The 18772-nt window shown below is 48.1% G+C and overlaps 1 protein-coding gene across 3 annotated transcripts in view; it reads left to right on the forward strand.

The window, feature by feature from the left end:
* Positions 1-14385, forward strand: part of N4BP1 (NEDD4 binding protein 1) — a 48402-nt gene extending 34017 nt beyond the window's left edge. For all 3 annotated transcript variants that reach the window (XM_040982742.1, XM_040982745.1, XM_040982744.1), the window contains exons 3-7: positions 3392-3522; positions 4946-5042; positions 7103-7210; positions 8756-8863; positions 10398-14385. In XM_040982742.1, coding sequence (XP_040838676.1) covers positions 3392-3522; positions 4946-5042; positions 7103-7210; positions 8756-8863; positions 10398-10752 — 799 coding nt within the window. In that variant the 3' untranslated portion in view covers positions 10753-14385. The remainder of the gene's footprint in view (positions 1-3391; positions 3523-4945; positions 5043-7102; positions 7211-8755; positions 8864-10397) is intronic.
* The last annotated feature ends 4387 nt before the right edge of the window (positions 14386-18772 follow it).

Raw genomic sequence — 18772 nt, forward strand, 5'->3', positions numbered from 1 at the left:
GTTGCAGTGCTGAGGAATAAGGTTCCCCTTGCGATGCCAGCATGCCACATTTGAGTGCTGGTGTGAGTCCTGGCTGCTCCACTTGCAGTCCTGCTTGCTGCTGGTGTACCTGGAAAGGCAGAAGGCGATGGCCTCCACCAGCCACATGAGTGACCGGGATGCAGTGCTGGCCTTAACCTGGCTCAAGTCCTGGTGGTTCTGGCCACTGGGTAGTGAGCCAGCAGATGGATCTGTTTTCCTCCCTCACCCTTTCAGATGTAGAAGTCTAGAACAAAGAAATGATTTGGTGTCTTAGCATTTAAAGAATCCCTAACATGACTTCATTTTCCTTCTTTGTTCTGCAGTGACCTAAGGAAATGGAAGAGGGTTCTCATCCCTCCTAGTTTCTACTGTGGCCAGTAAGAGGCATTTACAGAAAAGAAGGAAAGGTGATCCACATTATCTTTGAAAGATCAAGAGGCACTTAGAAGCTTTCTTAGTCCTCCCCCTTTTCCCACCCCATTTTATTTGAAAGGGAGGGAGAGATCTTCCACCCGACTGCTGAGTGTTCCCCAGGTGCCCACAACCGCAAGGGGTGAGTTAGGCTAAAGTCGGGAACCTAGAACTCAGTCAAGGTTTTCAATAAGGGCAGCAGGGACTCAAGTGCTTGAATCATCACCTGCCTCTAGAGTGTGTATTAGCAGGAAGCTAGATCGAAAGCAAAGCAGCCAGGGCTTGAACCATTCATTTCAAGACCAAATATGTGCCTCCCAAGTAGTCCTTAAAACTGCCACATTATCTGACCCTGCAGCTGTCCTTCTGAGGTCTGAAAAAAGTGTGTGTGTGTGTGTGTGTGTGTGTGTGTGTGTGTGTGTGTGTGTGTATTTTGGATTTTCATATTGGGGCTCTGCTGCCATTAACTCTAGGTCTGTCCTTGCTGTTAAGCAGTTACAGCAGTGGATGATTCAAGTTTGTTTTACACTGAAAAAGTTCAGCTTTATTACGAAAAAAAGTTTCTACAGTACCTCTGGGCAGCATTTGTTCCATAGTGCCTGCATCGTTACATCTGGGTTTGAGTCCTTGCTCTGCTTCTCATTCCAGCTGGCTGCTTGTGTGCGTTCTGGGAAGCAGCAGGTGATGGCTCAAGTGCCTGGATGCCTGCGGCCCACGTGAGAGACCCAGAATGAATTCCTAACTTCAGCCTGGCACAGCCCCAGGTGTGGCGAGCTTCTGGAGAGTGAACCACCTCTCTTGCTGTTGGCCTTTCAAATAGATTTACAAAACAAAACAAAACAAAACAAAACAAACCATGTCCAGTTTTGTCACATAAGCCACATTCTTGCTATCTCCAAATGCTTTTGGATACATAAACTTAACTGAATTAGTTCATCAACACTAAGTTCATTTGTATATATATTCTGGGACAGAGCCTCTCCAAGCTCCTGTTTCTGGGTCCCTGAAAGGGAGTGCTCTTCATCTTCTGAAAAGATGAGTTTGTGAGATATTTGTTATGAGTGCAGACCACCGCTGCTTTCAAAGAATGTTTGTGGGACTGGGGTGACATACCACTGGAAGCGATAGAGATGGACACTGCTATAAGTGAGAAGACCTCAGTGTGACCCAGGCACCCTCACTCTGGCTGTGCAATCCTGGCAGGTGTTCAGCTATCGGTTCTATTTCTGGGATTCAGATGCACAGTGCAGGATAGGAAGTAAGATGAAAGGAAGGAAGTTTTTAGAAGGCCTGTATCTAGCGGCATCCTCAATGAAGGATGGGAGTTGAGTGCCGAGGCTATTTAAAGGAGCGTGGGGCTGGGGGCCGTGTTGTGATACTACATGTTAAGCTTCTAACTGCAGTGCCAAAGGAACACAGGTTCAAGTTTCAGCTGTTGCATCTCCAGCCCAGCCTGCTAATGTGACTGGGAAAGCATTGGACTTACTTAGGCTTCTGCCACCCATGTGGGAGACCCAGAGTTCCTGACTCATCTTTAGCTATTGTGTCCATTTGAGGAGTAAACCGACAGATGGAAGACCTTTCTGTCTTTCCCTTATCTGTACATAGCTCTGCCTTTGAAATAAATCTTGAAAAAAAGAAGCACAAGGAAGGTACAGAAATACTTCATACAATGCAACAAAAGGAAAAGCATTGAGCCCAGGAAGAGGAGGAAGGCAAGAGTACCACCACCGGCTATGCCGTTGGTGTGTGAAGGGTGGTTCCTTTTGGCCAGGTCCCCTTTGATTCATCAGGTGAGGAGCAGCGTGGAGCTAGAGGCTATGCGTAGAATGAGAGTACTGTGAGAGGCTGAGCTTCTGCTCAGTAGCTGCATGGAAGTTCAGTCTAAATGCAGTCACAGGGTAGGGCTGAGGGTGCATGTATAGTTAAGAAAGCCTAAGTTTAACTTGGCAGGACTTTGAGTGACACAGGTGAGGCAGTTGGCCTGAGTGGAGTAGTCCCGGAGGAGACACAAGTGAAGTTTCCGAATAATATTGTCACTGGAACGGAGGTAATCAATGAATCGGTGGCAATAAAATTATGCCAGCTTCATAAATTGCAATTTTACAGTTTCAGGTTTTAGTCCCTCCCTGCCTCCTCCTTTTTTTCCTAGTACCCATGGGTAGACAAATGGTTTACAACCAGCATAATTTAAAACTTTAAATATATATATATATATATATTTTTTTTTTAAAAAGTTACTAAATGGAAAATGAAATTGAAGTGTTTTTCGTTGTTCGAAATGTGTTTGCAGACTGGGAGCATGGGGAGCATTGGGCCTCTGTGCTCTGGTGACTTTCTGTGGGCGTTCTGAGCGTGGCCACACTCACTCTCGGTTGTCGTCCCCTACCCACACTAGTCGGGTCACTGAGTGTTGGGACAGCGACTGTACCTCCTGTGATAGAAAAGTGTGCCGCTGTGGGTTCTGTTCTCTCTCTGCTTATCTTGTTTTTCCCCCTGCTTTCTACTTCAGCAAAAACACCTCCTAATCCCCCTACATAGCTTTATTGGAGTTTTGGCTTCAGCTTGCACCTGTAAGATGTTTAAAAAATATATATATTTATTTATTTATATAAATTTATATTTATATAAATTTATACTTATATGAAATTTATATATATCTTTATATATATATATGAGCTTTTTGAAAAAAAATGTAAACAAGTAATACCATGTGGCTAATGCCCTCTACCACAATAGGCAATTAAATCACCTAAACAGTGTGAGAAAAATCATGATACAGTTCTGTCTCCTGCAGTGGAGCCCATCGTGGATTTGCAGAACAGCAGACTGTAGCTCAGTGGCAGGCTGTACTAAAGCTGGAGCCTGACAGGGAAAGCTCTGACTGCTCTCTGTGTCCCTTCGACCTTTCTATGTTGAAACTTTGCTTTAAGGTAAAATGTCACATATTTTCTTACAGCCATGGTTTGAAAAAGTTTTTTTCTTGTCGTGGGATTGCAATTGCGGTTGAGTATTTTTGGAAGCTTGGCAACAGAAACATCACTGTGTTTGTCCCTCAGTGGAGAACAAGACGTGATCCCAATGTCACAGGTGAGGTACACTGATTTTTCCACCTTTTGGATGGTTTTTCAATGAATTGGCTACAGTCGTAACATACTGACCGGAGCAGAGCCACATACCAAAGGCAGCAACTTGAAAACCAAAGTATAAATCTGCTGAACTTGGTAAAACATCAAATGAAGAATGTTAAGGTAGAGGAAATACTTGTGTGAAGGGTGGAAAATTAGCCTAGTTGATTATAGAGAAAGTTATGTTAGAGTTTATTATGCATCACAAAAATTTTCCCCTGACTTTCTAAGAAGTAAAATGTATCTTCTGTTAGGCTGGGTTTGTTTCTGGCCTGTTGAGATAGTGGCTTGAAAATGGCCACTTGATAAATTTGGTGTTTTCAGATATGTCTTTTTAACGGTGTTGTGAGCAGCTTCTTACGAATCATTTCTGTTCACCGTGTGATACTGCGTGGCCAATCTGCCGGCCGCAGCAGGAGGCTCAGGCTCACTGAGAGTCCAGAGTGCTCCACAGACGCTGAGGCAGTTTCCATCCCAGGTCAGGAAAGGACATGGGGTCAAGTGGCCCCATCCCTAGAAGTAAAAAGTAGACTGGGAGGAAGGGGGGCGTGTGCAGAAGAGCTTGCCCAACATGTGAAAGAGGAAGTAACGTTCGGGCACTAGTAAAGTGGAAATGGTAAAACCACATATTTCCCAAGCATTCCCAACTTCCCTTACTTTGAAGAGCCTGTTTGAGCGAACAGAAGGTACATTAAAGTAAGGTAGATCCACTCATTTTGTAGCAAGTTTTACCATTGGATTCCCTATGAGAATCTTAGAGTGGCTTAATGCTGTGCCCTTCTAGGACAATAAAACATGTTGGGATGGTGGGCATTTCTGCCTAAGTCAGCAGGGAGTGCCGCTGTAAGGAATGTAAATTAGGAAATCTCAGGCTTAGAGCTTTCAGCCTCTTGCTCATTACCGAATGTGGTTTGGAGAACCCCTTTGCTTTCTACTGCCACCTTACTGCCATGAAGACCCATGAATATTTGCCCTGGCAACTAGGAAACTGGTTAGGAGGCCGCTAGAGGGAGGGTTTGACAGTTTCTGACCCAGGCTGAAGCAGGCCTTAGGATGGGGCAGCACTGTTTTCACCCGGCTTCTGTGCTCACTCTTGTCCTCTGTAAAAGTTCTTACAGAACTCACTAAATGGGGGTTTATGGTTTACTCTGTGCAATTTAAAAAGCAAATGAGTTGAGCCCTCTTTTATAGTCAAAGAGTAGCTGAAGTCAGTTCCTACCTTGTATTGCCTTACAAGGGTGTTTTTCTTCTTAATGAGTTAGCAAAATTGAGTTAATAGAAAATAAAGATTTTCAACAAGTTTTCACGAGTGCTTTTGATTTGTTTTTATACCTCTTGGAAGACAGTCCTTTTCTGAATATATATTCAACTTATTCCATGAACAGAACAGCACTTCTTAACCCAGCTCCAGGAGCTTGGAATATTATCTTTAACTCCTGCTCGGATGGTCTTTGGAGAGAGAATTGCTTCTCATGATGACAGGTATGAAAGACCACTTTTCCTTCTAAGGTGGGATGGGGTGGTGCACAGCCAGCCACCTGCTCCCCTGGACAGGTCCACACTATTAAAGGTCTTACTGACTCAGTGGTCTGAGGGCTGTTATGTTTATGATCATTAGTTTAAATACTCAAGTCTATGCTGTGTGGGCTTAGGACCTTGACCAAAAAAAAACAAAAACAGCTGTTGGAGTTTCTGTTTTGTTTTTTAATAAAACATGACTGAGAATCTAAGTAAAAGCAGGCACTCAGCAGTGGTCTGCCACTACTACCTGCCTGCTCCTGGTCTGTATTGACCAACAACTGGACCTGCAGTTTCTTCCCCATGGGTGAATGCAATGTGATGGGAGTAAGCGCCTCCTTAGGTTAGGAGTCATTCAGAAAGCAGGTGCAGTGCATCTGAGACACCTTTTGAGTTTTTTCTAGAAACTTAACTGAGCACCCACCAAGTCCTCTGCAGAGGTTGGTTCCCAGGATATATGAATCGGGCACACATCCTGCCCTCAAGGGCCTGTAATCTGGAGGAAAAGATTCACAAATAAGTAATAAAGGGGAGTTTGCTGTGGGAGACAGAAGATTCCAAACTTACCCAGTGATGACGGCACCAGTTCTCACAGTCTCTCTCCTGGGTAGTACTAGCAGGAGCCAGTCTTTCCATGTGTAAAACCCAAGTGATAGCTGCTCGTTGCTGCCCTGCACTTAGCCTGTTCATCTCTGGCTTGCAGGAGCCAACAGCTCCACCCCTGGGAGTTTTCCCTGTTGTTCTCCCGTTGAAGATAGTGTGCAACTTGTGGGCAGATGAATCAGTGGGTTCCATGAGTGAGAGCTAAAAAGAGAACCCTGGCAGTGGACATTCATTTACCAGGTGCCTTCCTGATAGCCCTCGACCTGCACCTAGCTGAAATCGGATACCTGATTGGGTGGAGAGAAGAATCACAGGTGAGGTGATGTGAAGAGCTGAGGAACACAGTAGCTAGGGCGGGGACTCAGTGAGAAGTCCTGGGAGGCATGTGACCTGGCACCTGGGACGCTAGAGTGTTCAGGTCAAAAGTCGAACGAACTGCTGGATCTGGGGAAGACCTTGGGACCTGACACTGCCTGTAGTTCTCCCCCCTGTTGAACTGGGCTGCAAGTCCAGGCGTGCGGACCAAGTGTTCCCGTGGCTTACGGGGCTCTTAGAGGACAAGAATGTGTGCCCTAATTCCTAGTGCTTTAACGAAAAGCCTCTTTAGGAATACTCCAAGCAGATGTTACCACTTAAAACTTGTACCAATTAGAAGTGGTTTGTAAAATGCTCCTTTTTAACCCAAAAGAACCAAGTGTGTTTTCCTTCCCAATCCTAACATCCCTGAAATTAATGAGGTTTGATCTTTCTAATCCCCTGTCTCAGAATGGGTTGTCTCATCATCCTTGTCCACATTATCCAAGACAAATAGGGTTAGCTTCAGGTCCTGGGGAATGGAATTCACGTGATCCTCTGAGTTACTCAAAGGATTTGAACAGGAAGAACAAGTTGCAACAGTAAAATACAGTCCTTAACAGTCTCATTCTTACCGTTTTTCTTCAACGTGTATTCTTTCATAACTTTCATTTGAGTGGATCTGTTACCTCAGCAAAACAGAACAGCAGTTCTAGACATCTCTTAGAGACGGAAATGTGAACCTGTGAATTTAAAAAATAGACTTACAAGACTGACTACACCGAGTAACTGATGTTAGAACCAAAATACTGTTGCTTAGCAACAACAAACTGAATTGTGATTTCACAGCTTTGTTAGCTCTGATTGAATCTCTGTTCTTCCCCTTATGAACTATTACTACCACTATGTATTGTGACTATAGATTTTCTAGAAAAATGTATAAACTCTAGTTATACGTTTTTATAATTGGATGAAAAAAAGTTTTTATGGTGATCAGTAACTTCAGAAGTGCTCACCATTTTACATTGTTCTTCAGCCTAGAAGATGAAATCCTCTTGTTTAGAATGTGGTTTCTCTAATCCAGGGTTGCCTGTTTGCTCATTTAAAATTCTCTTATATTCCCATAGGTTTCTACTACACTTAGCAGATAAAACTGGTGGCATAATTGTAACAAATGATAACTTTAGAGAATTTGTGACTGAGTCAGTCTCTTGGCGAGAGATTATTACAAAAAGGTAATATTTGCTCTTTTTGTCTTGGGATGGAAATTTTGTTACTGTTTAATTTTGTTTGCGGTGGGCCTTAAATGCAGAAGCAACATAAAGCACCAGAGTGTGGTCAGACTAAGCTGAATTCCTGTCCTGGTGCACAGGATAGCTGGTCCCACAAGGTGACAAGGAGGACCCAGCCCAGACAGCAAAAACCTGGACGTGAGGTGGCTGAGCCTGCTGTGTGTGAGGTCACTGCACAGCTCACTGTGAGAGAGCATAAGCGGCCTCCTAGCCTGGCTCTGCACTCAAGCCCTTGGCCCTCTAGCCTGCCTGTCAAGTGGGAAGGTTGGACTGAGAGAGAACTGACAATTCCAGCGCTGAACTGCATCAGCTTCAGCAAGGAAACGGGACGAGCAGCAGTGTGCTCAGAGCTGTGATGACTCAGAGCTTGCGGGGCATGCTTCTGCATCTGATGTTTTTCTTGAGCTTTTTCCTCATCCATATTGAATAGGTGTTTACATGTCATCTAGAGTTAGAGTGAAGAATAAAACGTTCACTGCTATTAATTGCTCGTGTGTGACAACACTGTGACTATGTCCAACTGCTAAAAACCACCTTGAGTTGAGCAAACCCAGGCTCCAGGACCTGTGTTGGGATGCTTCCCCTGACCGCTTGCTTACAAGAGAAGCAAGATCTGAAGTAGCGCCAGGGATAAATCATACATGCTACAGGTCCTAGCACATGAGATGACTGTTTCTCAAGCCAGGTCTAACTAGAGTGGTGTATGACTAGCAGAGCTGTCTGTTTCCTCTCTGGGTTGTCATGGTTACCCCTTGTCTGAAATGTTTACTGGATTGTTAGAGGACTTTAGTAACAGGTTCTTGGTTGTAAATGCCCAGGTGAGAGTCAATTGCTCTGTGCATTTTGACCCAGCACTGTTGAATAGCTGAACTGAGAGCTGGTCTTTGAACTTCAGAGCACACGGGATGAGGCATTAATTCATCTTCTGTTCCTGTTGGGTCTCTCCCTGGCTCATCATCGCTAACTTATTAGACATTCGTCTCTGAGTTTGGAGGCTCTGAATGTGCTTCAGACCATTCCCTCCTGAGAGCTGCAGAGCCAGCACGGACACTTGAACTGTTTCGTTTCCCCATTTCCTGCAGCCGGATAATAATTTTTTATTGACATTGGATTTTCTTTCTTCAACATAATACTGTTTTCCTTTCTTTAAAAACGTTTTCACTAAGTTTGCCATGGACGCATTGATTACAAAGTCTTCTCATCTCACTTCTTCAGGTTGCATTCAAAGTTCTGTTTGGAGAATAAGCTGTCTGTCAAGCCCAGAGAAAAATGTGAAAGTGTTGAGAGGAATGTGAGGGCCAGCTCCTAGTGTGTGTGTGTGTGTGAGAGAGAGAGAGAGAGAGAGAGAGAGAGAAATTACATGGTTTAAGCTGGGTGTGGTTTTTTTCCCCCCTCTTAGCCAGTGAAGCAGCCTGAATCTGTGAGCTGTCTGTGGCCTGTGAGGTTCTTCTCACTTCCTGCATGCTGTAATCCTTCTGTGTGTTGCAGGCTGCTGCAGTATACTTTCGTGGGGGACATATTTATGGTTCCTGATGATCCTCTGGGAAGAAGTGGACCTCGCTTAGAAGAATTTCTTCAGAAGGAAGTCTTTCCTAGGTATTTCCTCTTTCAGATAGTCTTATGTTTCAGTTATTTGTGCCTCAATATAAGTGCGCTGACATCTTAGGTATTTATTTTTAAAGTTTTAGATGTAGTGTTGGTACTGTGTATGTAGCAGCAAATCAAGAAACTACCCCCCCAAAGATCAGAATGTCAGTTGTGATTCTTTCATTTTTTGGGTTTTGTTTTTATGTTTCTTTTCATCTGCTTGGAAGACAGAGTGACAAAGAACAATGGAGATAGAGATGTAGCTTCCATCCCCTGGTTCATTCTCTCAAATGACTGCAAGAAACATCAGGACTGGACCTTGCCGAAGCCAGAACCTGAGAAGGGTTCCCATATGGGCAGCAAGGCCCCAAAGCATCTAAAGCAGGTTTACCAAGCTGGTGATCACTGGCAAATGTCACTTAGTATATAATGTATGTTGTCATCCCCTTTTTAAAGCTATTTGCTTTGAATATGTTAGACTTGTATTCAGGATTCACTGAGTTGGAGAAACTGACAGCCAGTATTCCATGTTACCTGATTATCAACTGAATAGGGGTAAATATTTTCGTTGTCCTTTGGCTTTGTTGGTTTTGAGAGCGCAGCGCAGTTAGTTGCCTACATGCTTGCTGGTGACAGTCCTTTGTTTTTCACGACTGAGTCACCTGCACTCCTGTGTGCTTCCCAGCAGACCCTTGTATACAGGGTGCTGGAGTCTCTGGAGAGAAAGGCCCAGCTCCTCAGGGACGTGGAGCGTCACAGCTGACACTTTGATTGTCCCAGGAGCCTGCTGAGGCCCTGGGTTTGGTTTGTTATCCTTTCCCACACCCAACCCCCGCCCTGTGTGCGTGTGTGCGCACACACACACACCACCTTGCACAGAGATCAGCATGATTCAGCCTGTTGCTCATTATTTTCTTCCGGTCCCCACTGGGCATTAGCACCTGAGGCCTGTGGTCAAGCTGAGGAGAAGAGTGTTGTCTGTCTCCTCCCACCCCTCAAGCAGACTAGCAGCCAGCGCTAGGCTGCCTGTCTTTTCTCTTCCCCCCCGACTGCTGCTTGACACAGGTGTGAATTAATCGGTTAAGACATTAGTAACCACTTCCCTCACAGAGGGCCCAGCAATGAGATTGGGAAGCTGTTTAGCCAGCGTCAGTGGGAGAGAGGCTGTGGAATGGTTCCCATAACCTCTCTGTGCACATGCTCGAGAATGTACGGCCTGAGGGCTCAACTTCTCACTGAGGCTTAGGCAGGGAGTAGGCCTGGTTGGTGGAGACTGGCTCAGGGCCCAGGCGGGTCATAGTTAATGCCCGTCAATAAGAACCAGTGCGGCATCTCTGTGGGAGCTCCCCTGTTGCCCTGGGGTCAGTGACTGAGCTCTTGGCCCGTTCTGGGCCTCTAGAGGAGGTGTCCCTGGAGGTCCCGCAGGCGCCTGCGTCACCGCCTGCAGCAGTCAGCACACTGGGTGCCCCGGTCAGCAGCAAACATTGGAGAAGAGCTTGCTGATGTCTCTCACCCAGCTCACCAGGCTCTCTTGCACCCCCAGAGATGTGCAGCCCCTCAATGCCCTGCCACCAGTGGGCATGTTCGACCCCAGCTTCAGAGGCCCTGGCACACAGGCCACCAGCTCCAGCCACCAGCCTCCAGCCCGGAGTCAGGGCACCCCTCCCAGCCACTGGCTTCCGCAGCAGTCCAGCTTCCCGCTCATGCCGAACCTTCCCAGCATCGCACAGAGCCTGCCCTTGCCAGCACAGAGGTCTTCTGCAGAAACCAACGAGCTGAGGGAAGCCCTTCTTAAGATCTTCCCTGACTCTGAGCAAAGACTGAAAATTGACCAGATCTTGGTGGCCCATCCGTATATGAAAGATCTCAATGCCCTGTCTGCCATGGTGTTGGACTGAGGACGGCGCAGAGAGCAGAACCCAGGGCCCATGTCTGACTTGGCCAGAAGTACTGTAATGTGAAGAACCCAGTTTCCCAGTGCAAGCATTTTTGTATTGCACAAGGGATAAATGACTTTTTGTCCATTAAAAAAATGGATTTTCAAAACCAGCTTTTTTCTATATATAAATTATGCTGCTATTATTACAGAGTTAACATTTTCTGTGAAAGGAAAGTCTACATTTTCTGCCTGTTCATAACTGTTTGATAGTGGTTATTCCTGAGTGTATTTACATTTTTATGTTTTTTAAACTATTTTCCTTAAAGCAGAAAATATTGACAAATGGACATGGTTAGTCTTTCTAATAAAAAAAGAGCTGCTTTCCCCAAGGAAAGCAAGACTCTTAAAGTTTATTTTCTTGAGATGAATATGTCACGTCCACTAACAAAATGTGCTTGTCCTCTGCCCTGCCCCCCACTGGAGTTGGACTTGATTTGCTCCTGTGGGGGCTTTGGTTGGAGCCAACTGTGAGAGTGGACAGGTGGTGCCACTAGATGGCACTTTGTGCCTAGCCTAGTTCCTGACCAGGCCAAAGTGAGTCACAGACTGTCAGGGCTGGGAGAAGTCTTCAAGCTCTTTTCGCCCCATCCCTCCTTTCCTTCCTCCCTATGGAAGCGGGAAGCGTGGCACAGAGGGCCCGCATCCCCAGCCGTAGAGAGGCCAGGTGGGCACTTCGTGCACCTGATGGGAATTCAGACGCCCCATCCCAGCCTATGGTGACCATGGCAGGGCGTGACGATGCTTAGGAAGAGCTCCACACTCAATGGACGTCTCATGCCCACAGCCACGGGCAGCACCTCAACATGGAGTTTGTACAGCTTTGCCAAAAACCAATTTCCTACTCTTGAGAGTGACCCAAGCCAGTAAATAGCATTAGTAGCTTCTAGGGGTCCTGGGCCCCTCTATTTATTTTTGCTGTGTTTTGTCTCTTCGGTGTTTCCTAAACAGCTGTTCCTGTGAGGCTCAGAATTGGTATGTTAGTATTACCTTTTTTTTCAGTGTTTCTAAACTCTGTGTCAGTGAAGTTCTTTTCCTGGGTGACTCTTTAACACCTTACTCTTCTCTGGACTTTGAAAGGGCTTAGTGTTTTATACCCGTGCTGCCTGGGCTGCTCACAGTCGTTTTCATGTCTGTGCTGTGGCTCCTGTCTTTCTTCTGACCCTGTCAGGAGTGGGTGAGGACTCTCTGCTGCTTTGTTCTTGGCAGTCAGGACTCCCATCAGTGTGTTGCCCCCTGGCTTTCATCTGGTCTCTGCATCTTTTGAGGTCATTCCAGAGCTGTCCAGGGGCCGGACTTGGATGCCCTGAATGGTTGTCAGCGGCTGTGGAAGCAGAGGCAGAAGACTTGAGGTAGACCAAGAAAGGGGCTTCAGCTCCGGACCCTGGGTCTCAACTTTGACATCACAGCAGAGGTGATGGGGAGGGCTCGCAGATGACCCTTTGTGGCTCAGGGTTTGGTCCTGCAGCCTCTGCCAGTCCGCTGTTCCCCTCCTTCTGAGAAAAGAAGAGCCAGGAGTCTCTGATAGCTATGACTGAGCTGCTCGAATGCTGGATGGAGGCTGTGGGGCATAACATTTCTAGGCTTTAGAAGCAACTTGACCTTCAACACTGAGTATTTTTTAAGATTGCTTCTGAGAAATCTAGTTGCCAGTAACCTTTCTGAGTTATGGAAAAGAAGAAAGTAGACAATCCCTTACACTTATAATTTGTGACATGAAAGATAATTGATAATTCTGAAATCTGGCATTTTAGATTTTGTATTTAAAAACCCAATTCTGAAGCCATTACAGAAATTTAAATCTTTCTTTGCCTCCTAGTAATACTTGGCTCTGTGCCGCTCGGGAGGTGTTTGTAGGTGATCTGCCTCTCGCTGAGACATCTTAGCTGCCACCCCAGTCATGTTGGCCACAACCTCCACGTCTGGAAGCATTATAGCAGGCAGAGGCAGCGGTTGCTGCACCTGGAGGTACTGGTGGCACTGAAAAATCCCCGGGCCACATTCTGCCCAGGCCCCGAGCTACCTCTTCTGGGAGCAAAAAGATGAGCCTGCCCTCCTGCACGTGCCCACCTGGAGGACCACATTATAGTAGTCATGTCAGCTGTCCTGCAGGACAGCCATGTCACCAGGACACAGGCCCAGGAAGAGAAGGCTCCCATGGGCTGCAGGTGTGGAGTGCAAAAGAGGCCCCATTGCCTCACTCAGAATCCCCCACTCACCACCTCTGCTCCCCACCCTGGGCCTGGGGCCACCAGGAACAGACCTTGAAGCATCCTCGCCTCCCGTCCCCAGGTGCCACCAGCCTTTGGGAGTCTTCCCATTTGTGCTCCACCAGCATTTCCTTGTCGCCACGTGTCCTTCCCACCAGCAACCCTGAGCTTCACCTCTCATCTCCTATCTCTAGCTCACTTCCCCGTTCGACCACATGGCGCTCCAATTGTAGTTAAGTCGCCTGATGTCCTCTGACATCATTCATTCACCAGTTTTCGATCATTGCTCATGCTTTCCCCCAGCTCCTCCCCATTCCCTTCCCATGGGGATCCCTCCACCACTTGGGAGTGGTCTAGGGAACATCAGTCAGGATTCCAGAGTCCTTTTCTGTGCGCACTCAGCAAGCTGGGTGTGTGGTGCCACAGCCTTCCTGTTCCCATTTCCAGAAGGACACACACTTCATTCTTTCTCTTCTCTTACCTGAAAACAAGTCCTTAATAACCATCTCCTCTCAACCAGGTTGTTTTCAGACACCAGGCCACCTATGAGTCTGCAGGTAGACAAGGCAGCGTTCACAGAAAATGCAGGTTCCTGGGCTCTGCCCCCAGGGACATGGGCTGAGTAGGTCTGGAGTGAGGCCTGGGGATCTGTAACCAGCTGCTGCTTGCCAGGCTTCAGCGACTGGTGGAGGGGACAGGGCGGGGAGGGTTGTGTATCACTTGAGGGCTCCTACACTTACCCTTAGAGGTCACCACATTCCCATCAGCCTCACCGCTCCCCTAGCCCCACTCTCCCCCCAAAGCATGGTGGTCTCTGTTGCCCCCTCCTCCCTGTGACCCCTGCATCTGCTGTCTTCTCTTGCCCACCAGTCTTCATCTGGCATCCTGACCAACCCAGCCCCCTCTCCCGTCACCCTTCTCCATTCCAGGTTTATCTCCCAGTAAAGCACATGTGTGATGACCTTCAGTGGCATCAAGCCCAAGGGGCCCAGTGTGCAGAGCAGCCCACCTCCCAGCCACACCTGACTGCCCACTTGAACAGCCCTTGCCGCAGCCGCGCCTTGTTCCCACTCCCTGCCTCCGTGTGTGCCCCTTCTCTCAGATGGTTCTCCCCTTTCAGAGGCCCAACACCCAGCCTGCTCTGCACCCTTGCCCAGCTCAGACCAGAAGCAGCCCCATCCTGTTCTGTTTCCCTACAGCACTTTGTGTCTTGCTTGTGGCCCTTGCCACTCAGGCTGCTGTTGCTGCAGCCGATTGTGTACTGTGTCTTACTTCAGACTGTGAGCTCCTCGCGGGCAGGGACCTCTATGCTCACTCTGTGTTTGCCACGGCGCCTAGCACAGTGCCTTGCACTTGATAGGTGCTCAATAAATGTCTGCTCAAGTGACCTGGAGATGCTGCCTTCTTGACTGTGGCACATGGCAGCCCGACCTGCCGAGGCCTTTAGAATCGTGTCTGCAGGGGTTGGCATCGTGGGTCTGCCTGGGTTACCCCAACCTCTGCGAGAGCCAGTGTATATTACCCTGGTGCTGGCCACCTGGCACAGGCTGTCAGTTTCTCTGCCTTCACAGTACACCATGAGAGTCATATGTAAAGACCCTTACCTCTGGTGAGGGAACCTGGGGTGACACTACCAGGTGCGCGCCAGGCCATTTTCTGCAGCCAGTCTGCAGGAGCAGGAAGCAGAACTACAGTTCCCTGAGAGGTTGTGATCCTGGTTTCAGGTGTGAGGAAAACCTTTCCTTCCTCTGATGGCACACACTGTGGTCCAGCCTTCCCATTTTTCTTAAGCTAGTTTGAGTTGGATTTTCAATCTCTTGAAATCTAGTCTTCTTAAACACAGTGATAGATCCACAATGGCTGCTGTGCTGGGGCTGCGCCAGACAAACCAAAAGGCTCAAACTGCATCCAGGTCTCCCATGTGGATGGCAGGACCCCAAGCACATGGACCATCCCCTCCTGCTTTCCCTGGTGCGTTACCAAAAGACCAGAAGTGGTGCAACCAGGACTTGACCCAGTGCACTGATATGCTGGAGGCCTGAGTATAACCCTCTGTGCCATAGTGTGGTCCCCTAGAATCCAGTCTTAGGTAGAACTTGTGTTTGTAGTCTTTGCTAAGGACTTTGTAGGACTTGCAGATTGGATGGGGGAAGGTTCCTCCTACATGTACAAATTTCTGTGCAGCCAGAACTCCGGGAGTCAGGAAAGGTGACAGTATTCCAGACTTAAGAATCCCGCCAGCAACAGGCTGTCCCCCGCTCTTTCTCCCCCCTGCCCCCAGCATCCACTTCCTCTCCAGGTAAGTTCTAACTCTGGTTGGACAGAGAACAGCCCTCCAGCCTTGGGCACTTGCATTTGGACCTGTCCTCACATTCTGGTTTTTCCTTCTGCAGAACAGACATGATAGAATAGTACTTTCTGCTTTATGAATGACACAAGAAGTAAACGTATCCGTAACTGTGACACGCCGCCCACAGTGCCCCACACCGACCCTGCTGGGTGAGTGCTAATGTGGCGCTGCCCAGCAACCCCGTGGACATTTCTGAGCACCTGCCACAATCCTGATGGTTTGTACCACATGTCCACCAACCCAAACAGGGACATCCCATCCCCTACGGTTTGAGGGCATCGTCTGGTGCAGTCACCAGAGTAGGGACAAAGCCCTTAGGTGAGACCTAAGAGAAAGCAGGCAAGACAGCTGTGCAAAGGCCAGCTGTGACTAAGGCGTGTTTCATTTAACAAGCCTGCTGCCTCATAGTGCCCTCAGGTGGTGGTACCACAAAGGACCAGGGGGGCACTGGGCAGAGCCACTGCCTGCCCAGGGCTGTGTGGGAACCAATCCCCTGGCTGATGCTGAGCCCTTGGCACATTGTGCCAGGCATAGTTTTGTTCTCAGAGAAGTTGTGCGGGGGGGGGGGGGGAGGCTGATGCTTTCTCCCCTTGGCAGAGAAGCTGGGTGTGTGCAGTTCTCACGGCTGACACATCCAAGGTTCAGGATCTGGACTCCAGTGGGCCACCCCTTCCACTTCCCCACAGCAGCCAGAAAGGCGCCTCCAGGGGTGGGGAGGGAGCTAGGTCAAGGCTGGTAGCCTGCTGGGTGCACAGAGGAAACTACACCCACCTTCCTGCCCACAGCTGTGCCCAGCCCTCCTCCCCTGAGAAGATGCCAAGGGTGATTTCTACAGAGAAGCTGCAAGGCAAAAGCTCTGTGTGCCAGCCAGAAGCCATTGTATGGGTCTCACTTGGGTACAGGTCTATGGAGCGGCCCTTAGTGATTTGTGAAAGCTGAAAGCAACCTCTCCCCCAGCTCAGGTGCCAAGGTTGGGGGCATTCACTGGGGAAATGCGCCAAGGCAGGCAGGGGTTTGCCCGGGAGCAGGGCAGAAGTCCCCACAGCAAATGCTGCAGCTACCAGCCCAGGCGCCTGGGGCTTTCTGAACAAGGCTTCCGCCACCACCTCCCCCTTCCTGACTTTAGCTTCAAGGGTCACAGGACTCCAAACCACAGCCTTTAGTTTGGGGGCTTTCCTTACCTCCCCCAACCCCCACTCCGGGGAGCTCTGCCTAGTCCCACTGCCTGAAACCCAGTCGGGGTCAGGCCTGGGCTGCGGCAGGAGGAGGCAGCCTACCCTGAGAAGAATGTGCCTGTCTGCCCGCCTGTCTGGCTCCTGGATCAGTCTAAGATTTCAGCCTCCAAAAAAGGGAGCAGGAAGGAGCTGTGGGCAGACTCTGCTGCTTTGCCCTCCCCAGCCAGAGAGCATCCACCCTGCTGAGAAGCACTGGGCACCCACACTCAACTGCTCCTGCATGGCTGGCAGGCCGTGGGGGTGGGGTGGGACTGAGCCCTAAACAACCACATTCTCTGGATATGTTTGCATTCCGTGCCTTATCTTCAACAGTCATGCTTGAGTCACAGCCATATGCAGGGGACAGTGCCGGCCCCTGAGAGAGGAAGCCGCTCATCTTCTGAATGGACAGGGGCTGGGGGCTGGGAGGAGAGCCTGAGCCCTGCTCCACCGCCTGCAGCCAGGTGGCCTCAGTGTCCTCATCTGTCCATGGGAGTGGCCGTACTGCCTTTAGAACCGTGACTTCCAGTCCCAGCTGCACATCCAAATTGATCTGGCATTACAGCTGCTACTGAGCCCCGGGAAACAGCCTGTCCCCCGGAACATCCCTTGACTTGACATCCCGCTGTTAGGAGGCCCTGTGAGTGTGAAAGGCCCCACGATTCCCCTTAGAGCATCTGTGATCCTCAGCAAGGGTCCCACCAAGACCTATGTGTCCTTTTGTAGTTTTAAGAGCTAGTCCCTGCAGAAGCAAGTTCAGGGCAGGGAGCATTTGGTGCCAGCCTCAGCTGGACCTGGGCCAGCTGTGCACCCTCACTGCCTGGTAGACAAAAAGTAAGGCCCTTTTTTGTTTTGATTTTTTGTTAAAATTTGGTTTTTGAAAGGATTACAGAGAGAGCTGAATCTTATCTGCCCACATGAGTTCTTTCCCAGATGGCCACAGTGACCAGGGGTGGCCAGACTTCAGTTGGATCTCCCATTTGGTGGCAGAGGCCCATCTTGCCACTTTAGCCATCTGCTGCTGCTTTTCTCAGCTCATTAATAGGGCACTGGGTCAGAAGTGGAGCAGCCAGCACTCAAACCAGCCCCATCTGGAATGCTGGCCGCCACAGGTAGCAGCTTTACCCACCACTCCATAGCAACAGCCCAAGCTGGTGCTTTTTTAAGGGGCAAAGACTCACTCCTTTTTTTTTCTTTTAAATATTTTACTTACATAAGGTAAACTTATTTCACAGTACAGATTTGGAAACGTAGTGGTACTTTCCACCCTACCACCTTTCTTCCTTCCTTTTTTTTTTAATTTTTATAATGGCATAATTTCAGTTCACTTTATAACCACACAGCCTTAGCATTCCCTTAGATTAAAAAGAAAAATCACCAATTAGCAAACAGAAAAAAAATCACCATTCCTCAAGAGTATAGACAAAAGCTATTAACAATCAAATCTCAAAATATCAATTTCACTCACGTAGTGAGTGATACATTTTTTGTATCCTGTGCATTAGTTACCACAGATCAGAGAAAACATTTATCTCCTTGGGACAGGCTTGTTTTCCTAAGCATAATTGTTTTTCTAAAGCATGATTTTCAAGAAATTGCTTTGATTTCAACTGAGCGATTATACTTTTATCTAATTTCTACCTTCAGAACTCAACCCTGCCACAATAGGCTGCTCTTATGCTTAGGTCAAAGGAAATTAAATGCAAGTATGTTTTTTAATTTTTACATTTTTCATAATACAGTTCCTTAGGCTCAGGGGTTTCTCCCTTCCACTGTCCCCATATAATCTCTGCCCCTCCCTCTGTTCCCCCTCCTTTATAGCCATAATATAGTCCTTCAGCAGCAGTTGTAAGAACATTGTTATTCTGTTTAAGTGTATCGTGACATTGTAGGTATAGACCATGGTGGAAAGTCCAGCATCCTCTTGCAAAGGCCGACTTCCTAACCAGGACTCAGAGCAGAACCTCTGCCCAAGACCATCCATTAACTGCCCAAGCCATGGTTTCCCCACCTGCCATGTCAGTTTATGACTGTTGTTCCCTCTCCCTCTGTAACTGCACCTTTCAAGTAAATAAAACATTTTTTAAAAGCCAGATGTGAAGTAAACACGTGTACTTAGAGATGATTCTGGAACATGCAAAGCTACTCCATGGAATGAGCAGCGAATGCTCATTATTTAATAAAGTGCTCTTGCGGGGGGGGGGGCGT

This window comes from Ochotona curzoniae, unplaced genomic scaffold (assembly GCF_017591425.1).
Source record: "Ochotona curzoniae isolate NIBS_2020 unplaced genomic scaffold, NIBS_Ocur_1.0 contig_3622, whole genome shotgun sequence".
Classification (NCBI taxonomy): domain Eukaryota; kingdom Metazoa; phylum Chordata; class Mammalia; order Lagomorpha; family Ochotonidae; genus Ochotona; species Ochotona curzoniae.